Source organism: Symphodus melops, assembly GCF_947650265.1.
Source record: "Symphodus melops genome assembly, chromosome: 14".
Classification (NCBI taxonomy): Eukaryota; Metazoa; Chordata; class Actinopteri; order Labriformes; family Labridae; genus Symphodus; species Symphodus melops.
Genome location: NC_136704.1, coordinates 23,653,454 through 23,673,304, shown reverse-complemented (window position 1 = coordinate 23,673,304; position 19,851 = coordinate 23,653,454). Strand labels below are relative to the sequence as shown.

The 19,851-nt window shown below is 43.4% G+C and overlaps 1 protein-coding gene across 1 annotated transcript; it reads left to right on the top strand.

Moving 5' to 3' along the window:
* The first annotated feature begins 3,675 nt into the window (after positions 1-3,675).
* sox17 (SRY-box transcription factor 17) lies at positions 3,676-5,473 on the top strand. Its single transcript, XM_079361699.1, has 2 exons — positions 3,676-4,203; positions 4,548-5,473. Exons 1-2 carry the CDS (start codon positions 3,900-3,902, stop codon positions 5,411-5,413), a joined length of 1,170 nt encoding a protein of 389 aa, XP_079217825.1. The 5' UTR covers positions 3,676-3,899; the 3' UTR covers positions 5,414-5,473.
* The last annotated feature ends 14,378 nt before the right edge of the window (positions 5,474-19,851 follow it).

The window sequence follows — 19,851 nt, the reverse complement described above, 5'->3', positions numbered from 1 at the left end:
GCAGCCATCTTTTTTTTTTTTTTTGCTGTTATTTGTCAGAATTTCAAGTCCCCAATTTGTGTGACCAACGGGAGGCTCACATCCTTTATGTTTGCATTATTGACCACTTTAACCTGTGCATGATCTCTCATATCTGCAAATCCTCTTTGCAGGGTGATTTGCAGGTTACTGAAGATCCTGTATGTCCTCAAAAAGGCGTTTGCAAGGTTTGATTGACAGCTGGTGGCACAAAATAAATAAGTAAAAAAAAAAGAGTGACATGATTAGGGGGGGAAACTTGAAATGTTCCAGCGTCAATTAAAAAAAAAAGGTGTGATTTCTATTTAGAGACTCAATCTCAGAGATGTTTCTTTCCTCATTTCTCTGCCACACACCTGTCATGTGTTTCCCCTGCTTAACCTCCTCCTCATTCCTCCCCCCCATCCTGAAACACCTCCTGCCTTGCGGAGCAGGTGTTGGAGGAAGTCGTCGTCTAATCAGAGAATCCAAACAATCAGTATCTTTCCTCATATAATTACAAACGTCTACAGATGGATTCGACGCTGCAGGTCTGTAACTCCAAATACACACGACAAAAGATTTTTTTTTAAACATTTCTTTACATAAAGAAAATGTTTGCACCTCTTACCATGTCGGCCTCTTTTGTGATTTAGAGTTGCGTTCACGCAGCAAACAGTAGCACGACTTCTTAATAGCTAAAAAGAAGCTGCACATTTATGGGATGTTTTTGCAGCATAGCAACACAATGGACCAATGGATAAAAAGCAGGAGACAGTGAATATTAGACTTTCAACCCCTCGCTGGTTTCGCTGGTCATTCAAGACGTTAGCTGTATCGAGTCATCGCTGTAATGATGCGCCGCAATAAATGGAGGTTTTCTATCAGTTACCAGAAGACGTAAAAGATCCGGTCTGTGAGAGTCGAGTCCAGTTCATCAAAACTATTATTTTACAAACACGTAGCTTTTTAAAGTTAGCCTTTTAGCACAGCATGGATGATCACCACTTCGACCTATTGCAGCGCTAACTAGCCATAGTTAAAATAATCAAAATCAATCAATCATTATTTGTTTAGTGACAATTTATAGTCACAACTGCGATCCTGTCATAATAATTATTAGTGAAGTGCTTAATTTAACAAAGTCCAAAAAAAACTGTGAAGAAACAGCAATTTGATTCCGCTGTAGACTTTGGTGAATAAAAATCAAAGCAAACAGATTGTCTGTAATTTGCAGACGCCGTTAGTTTAATCCATCGTTTAAAAAAAAGAGTGCACATTGAAGCAGGAGGCAGAAAACCCAAACATTTGCTTCTTATTGGCTGATTGTTGTTTAAGCTAAAAGCACTTTTCCTTTCAGTGGGTTTGTCCCGTTTGAGCGGCTCGGGGGATCACTACAGAGTGCTAACACATATATACCTTCCGTCCCTGTGATTTAAACTAACACCAGCGCCTCTCAGCGCGGCACAAAGGAGCCAGCAAACACATTGTGCAATTCCCAAGAAATTTCTACAGCGAGACTGGCGACCAGCAGCTCCACCACGTTTCTGAAGGCGGACAGTTTGTGCTGCTACGCCAAGGACAGGAAGTGCTTGCAGAGGGACAGGAAGTGCTCACCGCTGCAGTAGCCGAGGCTGGAACTGAGATAATGCCATTGTGTAAGCAAGCCAAGTGACCTCTCCCTGAGCGCGGATCCAGAGGCTGGCGTCGAGAGCCCTGGCCCCCACCCAGCTCCAGACTCCCCAGGCACGGGGTGGAGGAGCAGGGGGGAGGTTTAGAGGGAGGGGGGGGGGGGGCTATAAGGCATGTCACCTCCCCTCCTCTCCTCTGGGTTGACTCTGAACCTCACCTTGTAGAGGAAATGTGGCTACGACTCCAGACTTTATGACTTCTCCCATCAAAGGCCAGGATTTTTCACTCCCACACGGCGAGAGAGCGATGAGGACGGGGCACACTCATACCCACGCCCATGTTAACACACTAAACACACACACAGACTCTCTCCTGGGGGGGGGGGAGAGAGAGAGAGAGAGACCTTATCAGGTCATCAGCGGTAAAATAGACGATGACAGTATTATAGTCCAAATCCTGTTCCTCCATCCAAATCACCCTCCAACTGAACCCCCACGGAGGGTCACCCATCGTGCTCCGGAGTCCCGCGGGTGACTTGTGCGAGGGCACCGAAAGGTTGCGTAAGCATCGCTCATATTTCTGTCAGCTCCTTTTGACGCTGTCAGAAGCACGGTAACCCCACAGTCCAGAGATGAGAACATGTGCGAGAGAAAAGACGAAGCTGACAAGCCGAGGTCTGCCGGCTCTGATAAGGACCCCCGCAGCCGCTTGTTGATGTTTGGATTTCTGGGCCACAAACACAAGGGGCTTCATTCTCTGCTGCGTAAACACTCCGAGTCTGGCTATTTGAGTTGCAACAGGTTGCTTTAACCTTTTTCCACCCCCTTTATCACAGTCCAAAACAAGGAAACACACTCTCACACATTTCTCAAACTTGATGAATTAGTATTTATGTGACTGACAACTTCTACAGGTCTAATGTTCACTCTTTACTCATCAAACCCAGAAAAGGATTCCAGAGCACACAGTGAACTCAGTGCACATCTGATGAGGTCACAATTATTATTATTTATTGGGATCAACTGCACTTGTACGGTTTTGTGTGAGGCGTTGAAAGAGGTACAGATGAGAATTAGATCAAGCACAACAATAAGATGGAGTCTTTTAAATGTGCTGGTGTATTTTTAGTCTGACTTGGCTCTGTTCCCACTCTGTCCCTGACAGTCATGACACTTCTCTTCAAGTAAGGTAAGACGGAGATCTTCTGTTCTCTGGATAAATGTGACGTTGAAAAAATGTCTGAGGCCTTCGACTTAATCCATCAGCTGTTTGTTTGGGTCATTAATCCCAGACAGACGTCGAGTAAGCTACAGAAACAGTTTTGACATGTGAACGTCCCAACCTGAGAAACCAGTATCACCACGTTTCACTGTTTGTTTTTGTTTTTTTTACTTGCGTCAAAGACCATCCTCAGTTTATTGGTACGTAATGGCTGATTATTTAATTTCTCCGCAGTCTTATTGATTTCATTTGAAGTGATTAATTAACGCCTTTTATCGAGGCTGCAATCAAAGAAAATCTCCATCGAGACGATCGTGCGTAAAAGTTGCGAATGAGGGAGCCATTAACTCCACGCGTAAACCTGATACTCAGGATTTAACACGGTTAACTAACCCAATACACACACTGACATGGAGCTTATTGATGTCTGACAATTAGTGCCAGTCTAATAGAAGGGTGAGAATTCAAACTTCCAGTCCAAATAAACGTAATTGTTGGAGTTCATTTCTCCAGTTTCATCCTTTTTCGCTCCAAATGTTCGTTAACTTTTACACACGTGGAGCAAACAAAACAAAACAAAACATAACTCATTTAAAAACTTAGAATTAATACCTCTATTTATGTTAAAAGAGAAAATGAATTTTGATCCCATGTTTTTGCGTATAGTTTATAAGATCATACTTTCATGTGACTGTGTGTCGTCCCACTGCGTCTGTCCTCAAAGGGTCTCAGCTCTTCACACAAGGCTCGGAGGCGGAGTACTCGAAACTTTTTTACACCTTTGCAGCAGACCTAGTGGGCACTCCCCCCACATGGCGATTGGCTGACTGTGAGTTTATAGCTCACGAGCTTTCACATCTGCTGCTGAGTAGTCGGTATCGCTCTGTCCACGCGCCTCTTGGAAGCTGCAAATGTGACTTATAACTCTCCATTTCAGATTGAAAAGCCAATCACCTTGTTGAGTTTCTTCTGAGTCCATCTGCATGCTGTTCTCAGTAGTGTGCTGACGCCTCGCGAGCTGTCTCTCCAAACCTCCCATCTTGACAGAGATGAGTAGTCCCGATGCGGGTTACGCCAGTGACGATCAGACCCAGGCAAGGTGTACGATGTCAGTCATGATGCCTGGAATGGGACACTGCCAGTGGGCCGATCCTCTCAGTCCTCTCGGGGACAACAAAGTGAAAAACGAGCCGTGCGCCTCCGCCGGGAGCTCCGGGAGCCAGAACCGCGGGAAGAGCGAGCCGCGGATCCGGCGGCCCATGAACGCGTTTATGGTCTGGGCCAAGGATGAGCGCAAGAGGCTGGCACAACAGAACCCGGACCTGCACAACGCGGAGCTCAGCAAAATGTTGGGTAAGTTGTTTAATACGCGGATGTGATGTTCCATTTATATAAGACTTTTTTTTAAATTGACTTAATTCCTTATTTTTTTTATCATTTCAAAAATATTTCACACTTTATTTTGTTTTCATGCTTTTAGTTCATTTAAGCCACATTGTCTTTTTTCTTGGGGGAGGGAGTTGGTGATGTGACAATGTTATAAAAAGCGACAGAGTCTGACTGTAACTGCACATGTAACCTCAAAGAAACTGTCCCTGCCCCCTAAAATGGCAACAAGCTATTTTTATGAGCATGTTCACGCTGTGTTCACTATCTGCTGACGTATCGCTGATATTCACTCTCCTCTTGACCTGCAGGGAAATCATGGAAATCCCTTCCTGTCACGGAGAAGCAGCCTTTTGTGGAAGAGGCCGAGCGGCTGCGGGTCCAGCACATGCAGGATCACCCTAACTACAAGTACCGGCCCCGGCGGAGGAAGCAGGTGAAGAGGATCAAGCGGCTGGACTCTGGGTTTCTTGTCCACGGTGTGTCTGAGCACCAGGGCCCAGCTATGGAAAGCATGACTCTGGGCTACCACGAGCACGGCTTCCAGCTTCCTCAGCAGCAGCTCGGTCACTACAGGGACGCTCAGGCTCTCGGGGGCCCGTCGTATGAGAGCTACAGTCTCCCCACGCCCGACACCTCCCCTCTGGACGCCGTGGAGTCCGACTCCATGTTCTTCCCTCCACACACACAGGAGGACTGCCACATGATGCCCGTGTACGCCTACCACTCCCAGGCTGCCGAGTACCAGCCCCAGGACCCCGTCTCCAACCACAACCCCATCCTGCACCGACACCAAGCCTCTGCTGCAGAGCCTGCCCCCCTCCCCCCGTCATACATGGGACACCCCAACCCTCTGGCCATGTACTACACGCAGCACTGCAGCCCCAGCCACCCAAAAAGGCATCCCGGTGGGGCAGGACAGCTCTCCCCACCTCCTGACTCCCACCCTCACCCTGCAGACAGCGTGGAGCACATGCACCACTCCGAGCTGCTCGCCGAGGTGGACCGCAGCGAGTTTGAGCAGTATTTGAGCTCCTCCTCGGCGCGTGCGGCGGACATGACGGGCCTGTCGTACGGGCCGCACGAGGCCGGCATGCAGGGACCCGAGAGCCTCATATCATCGGTGCTGTCGGACGCCAGCACAGCTGTGTATTACTGCAGCTACAACAACTCCTAACCTCCTGCTCACCCCGCTGCAAGGACACAGGACCTGACCTCAAATCTTTGAAGCTAAATCTCAACAAAACGTGTTTATTTTTGTATTTTTTTTTTCTCCGACTATTAGCTCAGAAGGCATGACATATAAAAATAAGACTGTTGTACTGTATGTGTGTCCAAGAAAAGCCATACAACTCTTCATCATGAACACTGGGTTCAACCTTTCCTTCCTCTCTTGCAGGGATATGAATTCATACAGTGATAATTAATATTGTACAGACAATATTTTAAAACATGATGTATATACTGATGGGTTTTTTTTTATACTTTTTGCACTTTTGAGAAATAAATTGTTGCAAATATTCATCCTCTCTTGTATTTATTTTTACATCGTCTTTCTTTACAATGTGAGCACATTTTAAGATCTGGAATTGTTTCCTGGGTTTGTGTTCATTTCAAAATTTAAAGCTGCTTTTTACTCCACATTTGGGGAGTGAGCTGGAAAAAAAAAGTGAAAAACAAAAAAACAATTTGAGCTTTTTAGCTGTTTTTCACGCGTTGTCGGATGACCGTTCATTCACTGTGACTCCATCTCTGTTGGGTTTCCTTACATCCACACACGGAGCTGAACGAGCTCCCAGCAGCTCACCTGGAAGCAGGATAGCGACCCGGCTTCCTGGCCCGGACGGAGGGAAGGTAATCTCCGTGTTGCGTTACACACGGCGCCGTGTTTTCGCAGCGTGGGATCGCGGCTTACGCTGCAGACATCCTGCCTGTAAATGATTCAGTCCTCTCTGACTGACAATAGTGACTCTTTATTTTGTGCAGCTGAATACGAGGTATGTTTCAGGATCCTCCTGCTATGTGATCATAACACAGCAGTGACATCAGGTTTTATTTTAGTGTATACTGAAATACCCCGAGATATATTTAACCCGCTCGCACAACTGTGTTGCTTCATCATATTTTAAATTTATCAGGTAAAAGTCTTTAAGCGATCAAACCTTGGGGACGATCCCGGGTATTTATAGCAAAGACGAGTCATGCTTTATAAATAGAGATTTTCCTGATTTCTAAAGGAAGAGGCTCTTCTCTGAGGGGTCAATCACCCTGACCTCATGCTCCATTTTTAGCGCCTCAGAGGAAACATGCTCCAGAGGTTTACATGTTTATGCACTTTGCTCATGCACAATGTTTTCTACATGTTCCTGACGTGTGGAGAAGAAGCGGGCAAAAGGAAGAAACAAATACTCAAGCGATAATCGAAATCTATTCAAGTCGCTCAAGTCAAAACCTTGACATAAACACACTCCTCTCGGTGCAAACCTGCATGTCCGACATGTGTAAGCAGTTGTTACGTCGCCTTCCTTCCCTCCCACCTAAACCTTGACTTCTTCCCCCCTCGGGCCCGTGCAGAGAGAATCTGTTCTAATTGGTGTGAATGTGTTTAAATTCAGTCTGCGGCTGAGTGGCAGGTTTATCCTCCCTGTTGTTCAAGCTAATGGGTGCATAACAACAGGCTCAGGCCTCGATCCCCCCCCCCCCCCCCCGAGGCTGAGGCTGTGTGGGTGGGGGTCACCTGCGTAGACTTAAGGAGAGGCAGACCCCCCATGTCAGCCGTGATGTTATCAACGGAGGCTAATTGATCGGGGCTAATTGACGAGGAAGAGAATTCTGCATGTTCAGGGTTTATCTGGGAGCGACAGGAGAGCAGTGCTGGATAAGAAACACAGCCAAGGTTTGAATATGAGTCTCTTACTGTTATCACATCCACTGAATCACAGTTTGGAGGGGACATAAAAAGTTTTAGATAATATGTGTCGTTCACCAAATGTTCTGAGAAAGGAACGAAAGAAACACTTTTTGTGATTATAAATCTTATCTTACATGTACAAATACTGCCTTTTATTCTGCACCAGTTTCTGTCTTCTTTAAGACGTATCCCAGCTCTAGATATTAAAGTTGATGACATTAAAGTTTGTGAACTAATTTATTAAGAAAAATGACCAACAGAAGACATTTTTATCTTACATGTAATCTTTGAAAAAAAAACAGCTGCACCAACATGTTTCCAGGTAGCAGGACAACATTAAGTCAGAGCAGAGTTTAAAGCTCAGGAAATCAGGGCTTTCATGGTGTTCCCATTGCTGCAGTATTGTGTGCGTGTGTGTGTGTGTGTGTGTGTGTGTGTGTGTGTGTGTGTGTGTGTGTGTGTGTCCCGGGGCCTCGCTGGCAGCAGTCTGCAGAAAGCCACTCAGAGATTACACCAGGCCGGCCGGCTACATTAACACAGCAGCACTTAATCATGGCACTGCCCTAATCTCATCTCAGGTAGCTGCATTCACACACACACACACACACACACACACACACACACACACACACACACACAGCTTCACTTTACTCACAGAGCTGCTGCAATTTGACTAATTCAAGCTGGTGTGGAAGCATCAGTGTTTGCTTCATATGAGCGCCTCAGACACAAACAGTCAGAGGGTTTATTAGTTATCTACATGTGTTTGAATGTACTTCCTGTATAAAGACTCATATTAGACCCCTGGGTGTCTAATTGATTCCTCTGTCTCTTAAATCTGCACCAACCAAGAAAAAGCAGTGCTTATATGAAGGCATTGTTTTTTTTAATAATAATAAGTCACATGTATAGATAAGCTCTTTTTTTCAAATGTCTTAGAGAGGTGAAATTAAAGAAAAACTTAAGGAAAATGAAAAAAACATTTAATCTCTTTTTAATCAAAATAAAATAACAATTCTCAATTCTTAGTGATCTGCTTTTCTTTGGGTATTTTTTAAAAGTTCAACAGTAGTATAGATAATGTTTTTTGTCGTAACCCGAAATAAGAAGACCTTTCAGCGAGTCACTCAAGACATTTAGTTGTTATTGATGTGTTATGCGACTATGTCAACACAGCTGGTTTTAAATTACCATGACAACAAAACACACGTGCACACGAAGCAACGTCCAGATCTGCATCTGTGTTTGTAGAGTGTTCGGTTTCATCACAGTAATGCAAACGCACATAAATAAAAACGGGCTGAAGATTCCCAGTGTGCTGTTCCACAGACAGTCACAGCGAGCGCCCAAACTGATTAAGTCATTGATAGCAGATTGCAAATACAGCATGTGAGACAGCTGCAGGAGAGGGTGTGGCTCCCCCCCCCCCCCACCCCGCCTAAAGCAGGGCTGGTTGCTCATAATCCCAGGCATATGCTGTCCCTCTCAGGCTTGCTTTTATGATCTCTGCCTGTCACACCACCGTCCAGTTGTGTTCTCTCTCTCTCTCTCTCTCTCTCTCTCTCTCTCTCTCATATATATATATATATATATATATATATATATATATATATAAATATATATATAAAAAGTGGATCCAGTCAATCTTCATGCTGTGCCGTGACCAAAATATGTTTCTAATTCCAACTCTCATTTGATCACACCTGTAGAGAAAAAAAGTTGATAAATCGAACAGGTACTCCCACTCTTTGTGGAAAGATGTCAGCTGCAGTGATAGAATTCACAGCGATTATTCACAAATTATTAAAGTATTTTTAAGCACAGCTGCAGCTACAGAAACATAAGGTGCAATCTGATTTCACAGCTTTACATCAATCCTCCTCGAACGTTCCTGCTCCAACATTTTGCCCTGACAAACACTCTGGTATAGTTGCTTCATCGAGCTGTGCAGGGGAGCGTTAAAGCTTCATGTTCTCCAGCACATTAAACTCTGCTTTATAAAAATGTGCAACAAGTAAAATCCCCTCCCAACACAGCTGAAATGTTTCATCCAAACAAAAGAACGTTCTCGTAATTAGGGGGTTTCCTCAAATCATTGTGGACCAAATGAAATCATAAAAAGAGCTATTAAAGAATAAATGGCGATGAATCTAATCTAAAACATTCATGTATAAAATATGTTCCCCCTTTGAGAATCTTTTAAACCTGCTAAGTTCTTAATAATGAAATTAAATCATAAAAATATTTCACTTCACTGGGTGAGCTTGGTCAAAAAGCAGACTTGAAAATGATCCAAATTTGACCCCGAAGGTTTCCTTAACATGAAACAATGCAGCCATAAAAATCCCTGACAGTCTGTAAAATATGTCATCAGTGATTAGTTCAGGGTGATATTTGGGAATTGATCAGAGGTAATGTTTTAATTTAACCAAACAGATCTGAATGGGCTTTTTTGTGCGTTTGATAACGAGACAAAGACAGAGAGAATAAAGACCTGTATTCTGGCTCCAGAGGACATATTCAAGCTGGCTGGCACATTTGTTTCACGGTCAGGAATTGAGTCAGGGAGCTGAATCAACTCCAGGCCTCTCCTGACGGGGCTCAGCACTCTCCGTTCTTTTGTTTGAATCCCCTCGTGGCATCCAGGACAATTTTTAGCTCATGTCCAGGCGGGTAGTGAGTATAAGATGACTACATCAGCAGTCAGTTTCCTCTCCCCTCGGTTTTTTCTTTGGGAGGCTAAAAGGTGTTGGCAGAGTGCGGCCACACTGCTCTCTTTAAGTCCTGCTTGTGTCCTATATCTTGGACAGAATTCCCTGTTGGCTCCGGTCCTCCCTGCTGAGGAAACCTGCGAGGAAAATGAGCAATGCTGTTGAGTAAAGAACACGGCGCACTGTGAGTAACACCATCAGTGACTAACAACTTCAAGGAAATGTGTAGCACAGTTCTCTGACTGATAGAATCCATGATTAGGATTTCATTTCAACTATCTGTTTATTATAGAGAATAATTGATTCAACTGATTAAATAAAATCTGCTCCTAATATGGAGGCTCGATGAAGACCCTCTTCATAACCCCAAATGTGGCACACACAACATAAACATCTATCTATATGATGTAATAGGACTATGCTATACTAATTGATGTGATTGTTGGTTATTGAGGTTGAGGCTGTGATTTCTTTATGGCCTATTGGTATTGTTATTATCAAGCCCATTACTGTTGCTTCCTTTCATGTCGGTAAAAGTGGAGTGTAAGAGGAAGTGAATACACATTATATATTTATTTATATCCGTTTGGTTTGATTTGGTCACATTTTAATAAAAGGTTGTTGTTCTTTTTTCAATACAAATCAGATTTTCATGTTAAAATATTAAGCTAGCAGAGATGTTAGCTTTGTGCGCTAAGCTTAAAACTAACTAACAATCTTTAAATATGATTAAGTCATGGATGCCCTGTATAGGCTCCTTCTAATACAGACTTCTTGATTATTTTTGTTTGAATGATCTTGGGAAGACGACCTCTAAACTCGATTCTTTCCTCCCGATGTGAGTCGTCTGAGCTGAGCAGCAGCTCACAAGATAAATGTGGACCATTGTCTGTTTTTCTCTCCGTCGATCGTTGAATCTTCCACGGAGCACCTGTCCCCACTTCCTCGTTCCGATGACTCCTGTTTGCTCGATCCATGAAAGATTGGCTGGGAACATCCTCTATTGAAGAGGAAACCATTCTCTGTGAAATTCACACCACTCGCACCATTTTGGGATTCACCGGACGGACTTCCTAAGGAATAAAAATACATAAAAATATGTTCTAAAAAAAGACGGGAGAGGGCAGAGTGTCACGACCCGGGTCAACTACCCTTTGTTGTGCCTTTGTATTCGTCTGTGTGAACGAGTCCTTGTGTGAATGTGTGTGTGAGGGCAGCTGAAACATTTATGTCTTCTTTTCTTTGGACATCAAAACTCTGCAGAGTTTTTTATTTTTCTTTCATGAGGTCGTTCCCTTTATGGGTCAGCGAGGCGTCAAAACGAGACGAGCATTTCATTATTTTCAAACCAAACTCGAAGGGAAAACTGTCGATTTAACAGTGTACACATATAGATAGGAGACCAACAATAAAACAAGATAACAAAAGATTCATTTGAAGTTACGTGGTTAGACAGCTTATCTATATCAACCTGCATAAAAAGCCAAAATAATAAACAAAAATACATACAAAAAGTCTCCATTCTTAAATTTACACAACATCCTCCAAACTCATTTTTTATTCTGGTTTATGAGACATCAAGAGTGAGTTAAAGAAGAGTTATTGTAGGCTAGCCGTTTTTAGGTAAATGTATAAATTGAGAGAACCTACAGCCAGAACAATGTCTAGACACTGTTTGGTGTTTTTCTTTTTTTTTAAATAACACAATCTGTCTGAGGGCTGTCTCTCACACAGGAAGTGTATTTGTGCTCATGTTATTGGATTGTGAACTTCAAACAATTATCAAACACATTTCCACTGAAACAGCAAACAGTCTACTTCCAGTTCCCCAAAAGCTGACAGTGTGTTCCTCCCTCTGCAGGTCCGGTCCCCTCTGTGTGTGTGTGTGTGTGTGTGTGTGTGTGTGTGTGTGTGTGTGTGTGTGTAGGTGTGTGTGTCTGCTACATCAAGAACAGATAAAAACAACATCAACATAGACATAGTCACAGAAAATGGTCTCGTTTTACAAAATGTTCAATTCTGGCCTCCCGTTTGAAGACGTTCACTGCAGTTCCAGTTGTCGCCACCAGGGGTCAGCTGTGGACAGGACTACAGGAAGCTGTGACCCAGGAGCCAGTCTGCTGCAGAGCTTAAGCACTGAGTGGTGAATTTGTGTTTCTCTATTCAGTTTGATATGCACACATTTAACACGTGATTATTTTTACAATAAACTCCCGGATACTTTACTGATTTTATACTTTTGTTTCAGACCCAAAATATGGGTCTGTCTCATCATCATAAAAAAACACATGAAATATGAACACAAGACATCAACGAAGGGATATAATCAGAAGAGATCACAGTTCATCCGTGATTTAAATCCAAAGGGAGTTCACAGAGACACGAGGAACACCTGCTGTTAGAGAGAGAGAGACGTCATGATCGAACATTTTCTGAATCGAATAATCGACTCAGACATCATCAGTACTTCATGATATGTGGAGACAAAGATTTGACCTGCACTCGTCCATCGTGGTAATTTGTGATGCTGTAATGGTCTGACCTTTTCATGAACTTCTTTACTGACCTGTCATGAGAATCATAAAAGGAGCTTAAAGCTGCCATGTTTAACTCGTCCCTGACCTTCAATTTAAATAAGTTCCTCTGTAGTGTATTTATAGTTTTACTGAATGTTTAAACAAATATTTACTGTGTAAAGGAAAATCTGTTTTCTTCTTCTGTGAAACCACAAAAAAAGTAAAAATTAATCGTATAAAGGAAAATTTAGGAAGATGAAACCCCAAACTTATCAGCATGACATGGCGTTATTTAAAACACTGCTGTGGCCTAAGTATAAAAGCTTCCACTCACTGTTTAACTTTGTAGTAGCAGAGCGAGGTGAGTGGGCGAGCGTGAAGATGCGAGCACGTGAGCCTGCTGAGTGGCGCCAGGTGAGCCGAGGTGAGTTAATCCCCGACACAAACAAGACCTGCTGCTCTTTGAGTGAGCGCTCCAACATGTCACAAGTTCACAATGTTTTTCACCGTGACCTGCTGGGCAACACTTCACTGTGGGACTTCTTCACTTCTGATCCGATTCCAGAACCTTCTGTTTCATCTACGCGTTTTTTTTTAAGTTCAGTTTTTCCTCGTCGAGGCAATCTGTAAATATCTTATTTTGTTAATGAGGCTGTTTTAAAGTTCATGTCTTTGAAGCGTCTTGTTTAAAATGTCAATAAAAATTGATCACAAAAAAAAAAGATGAAGTGAAAAGGAGCTCGACAAACCCCCCCCCCCAAAAAAATGATCTGAAACACCTGTCAAAGAAAACAGAATAAAGCTGGTGTGTGTTTCTACATCAGAAGAGTAAGTTATTAAATCAGCTCATTATTCTTTTAGTTTGAATGAATAAAATGGCCGTCTCCACTTGATGCCTGTCCTGAAACAAAGCCCAGGATATTAATAGAAGTTTCATCGGGTAGATCTGAATGAGTCATTATTTAACAGGGTGACGTCCTAAAAACACGCTCTTTAAAAACAGAGGTTAATTATATAATATGAAGCTTTATTGCAGACACAGGTCCATATCATACACATCATACACATACATAATAAATAGTATAAAAATGAGGAACAAAATACACATTTAACCTCCATACTTCTTAACCTAGAAGTGAATCTGTAACAGCTTTTCAGAGGGCCGACTTGGGATCTAATATTTGCACAGAGTTGATCAACGCTGAAGTTTTACGACATTATCGACTTCAAAATGTAGCACAAATCCCCTTTAAAGATATGATGTCATTATAAAGAGATAAACACATAATGGTACGTCCTTTAATGACACACAGAAACAGAGCGAACACATTAATCCAAAATTATTTTCAGGTCAATTCTTTAATAAATGAGTCATCTCATCCGTCCTTACGCTAATTATTAATCTAATATCTGAAATATTTACGTGTGTGTGTGTGTGTGTGTGTGTGTAGGGGTGTGTATACATACTCGGGCTGCTTCAGATTGTTCTTCATGACACATTTACAGCTTGATCTTCACTGAGCCTCTGAGGTAGCCGATCCTGTGCGCTGGTTATTGTCTGCTCACTCGTCAAACGCTTTTATTTTATCCCTGGAAACACAGATGAAACGTCATCATTTTCTGGCTTTCCGTGTTAAAAGTAAAAGATTATACAAACGATTTCATGGATAAACCTGTTTGAACAAGTGAGCTCAATCATTTCTATTTACTGCTTTTTATCCTCTGTTGTGTAAAAATCACAGATATCCCCTCGGACTAAATGTTTTCCACGATTCTGCATTTAAAAAAATCAAAACGAACCAAAATCTAAACTTGTATATTTTTCTGTCCCTAAATGATTCAAACCCTGCGAGTGTTGTCGTGCTCAGAATCCGTCCTGGTGTCGATGCCACTTTTGGAAAGTCTCGGGTCTAATCTGAAAATCGAGCGGTCGAGACCTGGACTGAAAGGCTTTTTATTCCGCGTCGTTACTGTGAAGGCGTTTCTAAAAGAACAACTCACTTTAATTTATTCCTTCATTTGATTCTGATCCTCGGGTCACGGCTGAACACGAGGTGATGTTTGTGCTCTCGTCTCGGTCTCTTGACTACAACACTCAGCTCTGTGGTGACTGCTCTAAAGCGGACTTTGACCTCTGACCTCTTCATTCTTCGAGGTGGCCTTTATTTAGATACCTCACCCTAACGAGGATGAGAAGATGCAAATGTATAAAACTTCCCTTTAAGCTTGAAACCACTGATTATCAGTTCATGGAAAAAAAGATGATGACGATGACAACATGATCACCTGAAGAAGACCTGGAGTGGAAACATGGTGATTTGTTCAGACTTGATGGCGTTTGATCTTCTTCCTCAGTCAGCTGATTTCACACCGCGCCGACGTGATGTGCTGGAAAACATGTTGTTATATATAAACTGAACACCTGCTGACCTGTTTCTAAAGAGGCTGAATGAAAACAGCGCAGTGGACTGACTGGATGGAGAGAATTGTAGCAGGATATGTGACACGGATAATCCTGTGAGGATGTGTTAAATGAACGGGTACGACGCACGCAGCCGAGCACGACCTTCCACGGCGGCGGGAAAATAATACAGCACAACAAATACAAACATTTCCAATAGCACCAAAGTTTGACATGTAACAATTAGAGCGGAAAAGTAAGCCAAGAAAAAGTACTCCGAACCAAAATGGAGTTCAGATCAGAGCTGCAGTAAAAACACGACGTTCATATAAGTTGGTCACAGTGTAAAAGCCGCTGTGGCGTCGGTGATTAATGGGAACAACCAAAAGGGAAAACATGTTAAAAAAAAAAAAGAGTCTCTCCGAAATGTTAAAACCAATCTGATGATCTTAAACCTGCTGGTGGAAAACCGACTCGCTCGTTTCACAAGGGCTGAAAAATCAATAAAAATCTTTTAAACGTTATCAAGAGAAGTTTAGTTCAACAATCCAGTTGAGAAAATATCTGAAACACAAACAGAACATCTTTGAATTTACTTCAAAATCACTTTGAGTGGGCGACATTAAAAAGCCATCAGAGGTCTGTTAGCTCCCCTGACACTTCATGCATACAATGGATGTCATCTCCATTGAAAGTGATGGAGGCGTTAACCTGCTGGTGACCCCTGAACCGCAGGAACCCGGGTCTTTAACAGCCCACAGAGACGAGTTGAACAGTGGGCGACTCACATTCACCACATCCTTTTGTTGTCGGGTCGAACGAATGTCAAGGCCAGCTCAATAAGTCTTTATCTTGGCTCTGGTGTGTGTGTGTGTTTAAATGTGTGGAAGTCAGCGGGTGTGTGTGTTTAAAATGAAAACGACAGATAGAGAGAGTATGAATCACTCTGTTTAAGTCTGAATGTGTCCCCCCCCCCTCGCTGTATGGGCACACAGCACAGTACAGTACGGTGCATGTGCTGCGTGCAGCGTCTGGAAAGTCCATTTGCGCGGCGGTCAGGATGCCAGTGTCTCACACAGGGAGGCCGCCTGTCTCGCCCTCTCCCCTGCACTCAGCCCTGTCGCTCAATGACTGACCCTTAATCAGAGGAAGGTTGTCTGATGCGGACGCACGCGGATAAATCACTCCTCACCCCGGCCTGCTATCTTGGTTGCAGAGTAGCCAGGTTGTCCCGTCAGCCGACTGGCCCCGTGCCCGGCCCTCCAAAGCTCACAGCCATGTGGTATGGAAGCCTTTGGTGAGGAGGATCCCGCCTGCCGCGGCCCTCCTGAGAATAATAGTCCACATTCTCCTCATATCAGTATTTATACTGCTGTGGAGACTCCTGCTTTGTTGTTATATCATCACAATCTTTGACACCGTTCTTCTTTGTCTTCTTTGTCTTCCTGCTGCCTCGATAAAGTTGAAAATACACACAGTTGTTTTTGTTTGCATGTTTTCACGGTGCCATGTTGACTTCACCCTTTTAAAAAGAAAAGAAAAGCTGTCCCCACATGTCTGAACGTGCAGATGTGAAACTGTCCACATGGAGTCCAGAATCCAGACCCCTAACGGAGAGGTAGAGAGAGAGCTGTTTGGGGTTCAGTGCCTTGCTCAAGGGAACTTCGGCTGTCCCATATTTAGCCTGTACTGGGATTTAAATCCCTGCTGACTAAACCAGTGCTGCCCCCGAGCTGGTCAATCTTCTTGCCCTTGTTCAGGGTGCTCGGATAAACAGGCTGAGGTGAAATCTCATGTTAGCTGACAGGATCAACTCCTGAAGCTAAACGAGCGACAAACGGTAAAGCAGGCGATAAATGAAGATCATTTTTATTCAATTTTATTTTTATTAATCCTGTATAGGTGGAAATTCTGGTTCACATCTTTCTTTACTTCAGAGTTCATGCATCCATGTTCTGTATTTTAGAGAATTCATAAACTGTTAAGCGTCTTCACAATTTAATTTTTACAATTTTAGTCTTTTTTTTTTTTAAACTGAGAAAGTGAAAACAATGGGTCAGCCTTTGCTTCTCATGATCCTGAACGGTGGTCAGTTTGAGTGCAGACTAATTGAATAATGGTCATATCGTGGAGCGAGTGGGAGTGCGAGGTGATTTACGGCGCTGAGGAGCGTGCTTATCTCTCCCTGCGCCCCATGCAGGAAACACTGGGATGTCACCGGGCAGATTAAAAGCTTGGCACAGCTGATACGGAGCGCTCAAAATGGACGGGGTGGGGACCTCTGACTGCTGTGCGAGGGGTTTTTTAGCGGAGGGAGGAGACGGGCGGTGGTGAGGTGACCTTATGAGTCCTGTTTGGCCGGGATTCATTCAAAATCTGGGAATTCCACTGAAAGGGAAGAGGAGGGGGGGGATGATATAACATCATGTCACTTGAATGGAATTTGAGGTAGTAAGCGTATTTTTGGCTCAATGAATCCTGAGCAGATTTTATTGTTATTATTTATTATGAACTTGTTTGGATCACGTCACACAAAGCCGGACTGTGCCAGTTTAAAACTCTAAAGAGATTCTGCTTTGAGGAGAAGTTTAAAATAAATGTTTCGGGATCAGCTGCCTTTCTTTTAATGAAGTGAATGTTTTAAGCTGTTGTTGTGTGCAGCTGTATTACTTATAATTGAATTCCTGACAGCTGCAATGCTTGGAATTTTTCTTACAAGGGCTGCAAAAAAAAAAAAAAAAAAACACGCCGGACCTTGTATTTAAAAAAAAGCCCGCACACGTGACACTATTTGGCATGGCATTGAGAAAGCAGCGATTTTATTTTCAATGTGTATTTGAGCTTTAAAGCAGGCGCAGACCAAAGCGAGCAGAGTCTCTTTGCCTCTGGAATTGAGGCGATATGTACGGACCAGAGAGAACAGTTTGATGGGAACGCAGGCAGACAGATCTGCAGGAGCAGCTGCATGGAGGACGCTGGGACAAATATAGAAAGGGGACAAGGGCCAAAACATATCACACATTTTTTCCCATTAACAGCATAGGTTTGAATCTAACTTGGCGCCAATTAGTTGCAGTATAGGCGCAAGGACTTAAAAATAGAGCATGGTAGGGGTGACAATACACTCGGAACGCGGAGACAGATATCTCTGTCATGGCGGCGTGTGATTTCACATGTAATCATGTGAAGGGAAAATAACAGCGTTCATATCAGCAGCTGGTTCGTTATAACTCGGCGACTGGAAAGGTTACGTGACAAATGGAGCTTCAGACACTTGCTGCTATTACCTGTTACTTTGAGTGCAGGTTTATTTTCAGTGGGATTCGGGCGTGTTTGGCAGGATCCGTGCCGCTGTATCAGTGTGAACAGATGTTTCTACCGGCTTGGTTTCAACGTTTGCGTGGCCTCTTATCTCTGGACTTGACGGCTGGAATGAGGGGCATGCAGGCTTCGGGCCTACCTGTTTACTCTGAGAGCTTCCTCCATTGTCCCCACCCCACCCCCCCATGCTTCCTTTTTGAAGGATTTTTCACATTTTTGCGCTGGTTGTTTTGGGAACAGGTCACCGGCTTGCCACATGGGAGCCTCCTCTGGCATTCCTCCGTCTCTGTCTCGTCGGGCTCAGCAGGAATTCTTTCCTACGGCACATATCCACTCTTTCCTACACACCTGAGATATTTTTACAGCCGTTAGCTTAAAGCTGTATGACAGAGTGTCATCACTTTATCCTCTTTATACGGAGCTGAAACTCGATAACTTTTGCATATTCCTTTGATTCCTTGACCTCAGGCCTCAGGTTTACAGAGGAATGAAGTTATCCCCTATTCACTAATCCCTTTCTCTACAGGAATAGACTTTCTTCAGTCCCGTTTTGGTAACTGTTATGCAACTCATGATAGCTCATGGTTAAGCATATACATGACCAGCTAATACCCTCAGTAATACGGTTAAAGCTAATCTACTGGACTCCACTACCCCTGTAAACTTAATTGTATTTCTAGAGAACATGTGTATTTTTGTCAGGGCCAAAAAAGGAAACGTACAGCGACCTGTCTTTAGGTTCTTCTCTGTCTGCACTTAGCGTTTTGTTGATATGCATTTAATATAAATGTATTTAGGTTCAATGCATTTTAAAGAGGACACTCCTCCTCTTCACACAGCGCCTCCTGTGGCCTCAATGAAACATCTGTGTTTCTTCACTTTGGTCCAAATACAACATGAACAAGCAGCAGAGGAGTTTTGTGACCCTGCAGAAACCAGCTCTCTCTGAACGCTCCGTTTTGGTGTGTGTGTCTCTTTAAATGCGATGAGCCCTCCCTGGGTTTTCCTGGTAGTCATCACTCCTTCGCTAGTGAGAATAAAATTAAGCGTTTTCTGTCTGAAACTCAGTAAATTGTGCTTTTAAAAGAGATTCTTAAACTCAGCGAGACTCTCCCTGGTTTATTAACTGCATGTCTGTTTTAATTGTTTGTTTTGTTGCTGTGATGGATATTTTATGAACTATTTATTTCGCATTTAAGTATTTAAGAATCACATTTTATAGCTTGCACTCAGAGGCGCTGATATTCAACAGGCAAGGAAGGCAACTGCTTGGAGCCCAGACCTGGAGGGGGAGGAATTATCCGTCTGCAGGACAGAAAAAAAAAATCAGGGAAAGCGTCGGGATACAGGCAGACGTGATGGTGATGAACGCCGGTTTGAGGGGCCACAACAGACTCCTGACCCCCCGCTGCTTGTACTCGATCACACAAAGCGTCAGTTCCCTAAAAATAAAGGTATTAAGGTGAATCTTAACCCCTCTCATTGAAATCAACTTCTCCTCTCTAAGGGTCCTAAAGGGCTAACGAAGAGCCCACTTAATCCTTATAATCTTAAAAGGTCTTCAATGAGATTACAACCTCGCACGGATATTACAACCGGACACAAATTCACCATCTGCTGCTGCTGGAGGGACGACGAGCCCTGCTCTGTTCTTTCTGTAGCTTCAGCCTTGTTTTCTTATTTAAAGCTGAAGTACAAAAACATTCTAACACTGTTTTTACATGACATTAAAATCCTGTGCACGCTTATGATCAA

Coding starts and splice junctions, on each gene's coding strand:
- sox17 (XM_079361699.1), top strand. CDS start 3,900: ATGAGTAGTCCCGATGCGGGTTACGCCAGTGACGATCAGACCCAGGCA. Junction 4,204..4,547: donor GGAGCTCAGCAAAATGTTGG/GTAAGTTGTTTA, acceptor CTTGACCTGCAG/GGAAATCATGGAAATCCCTT.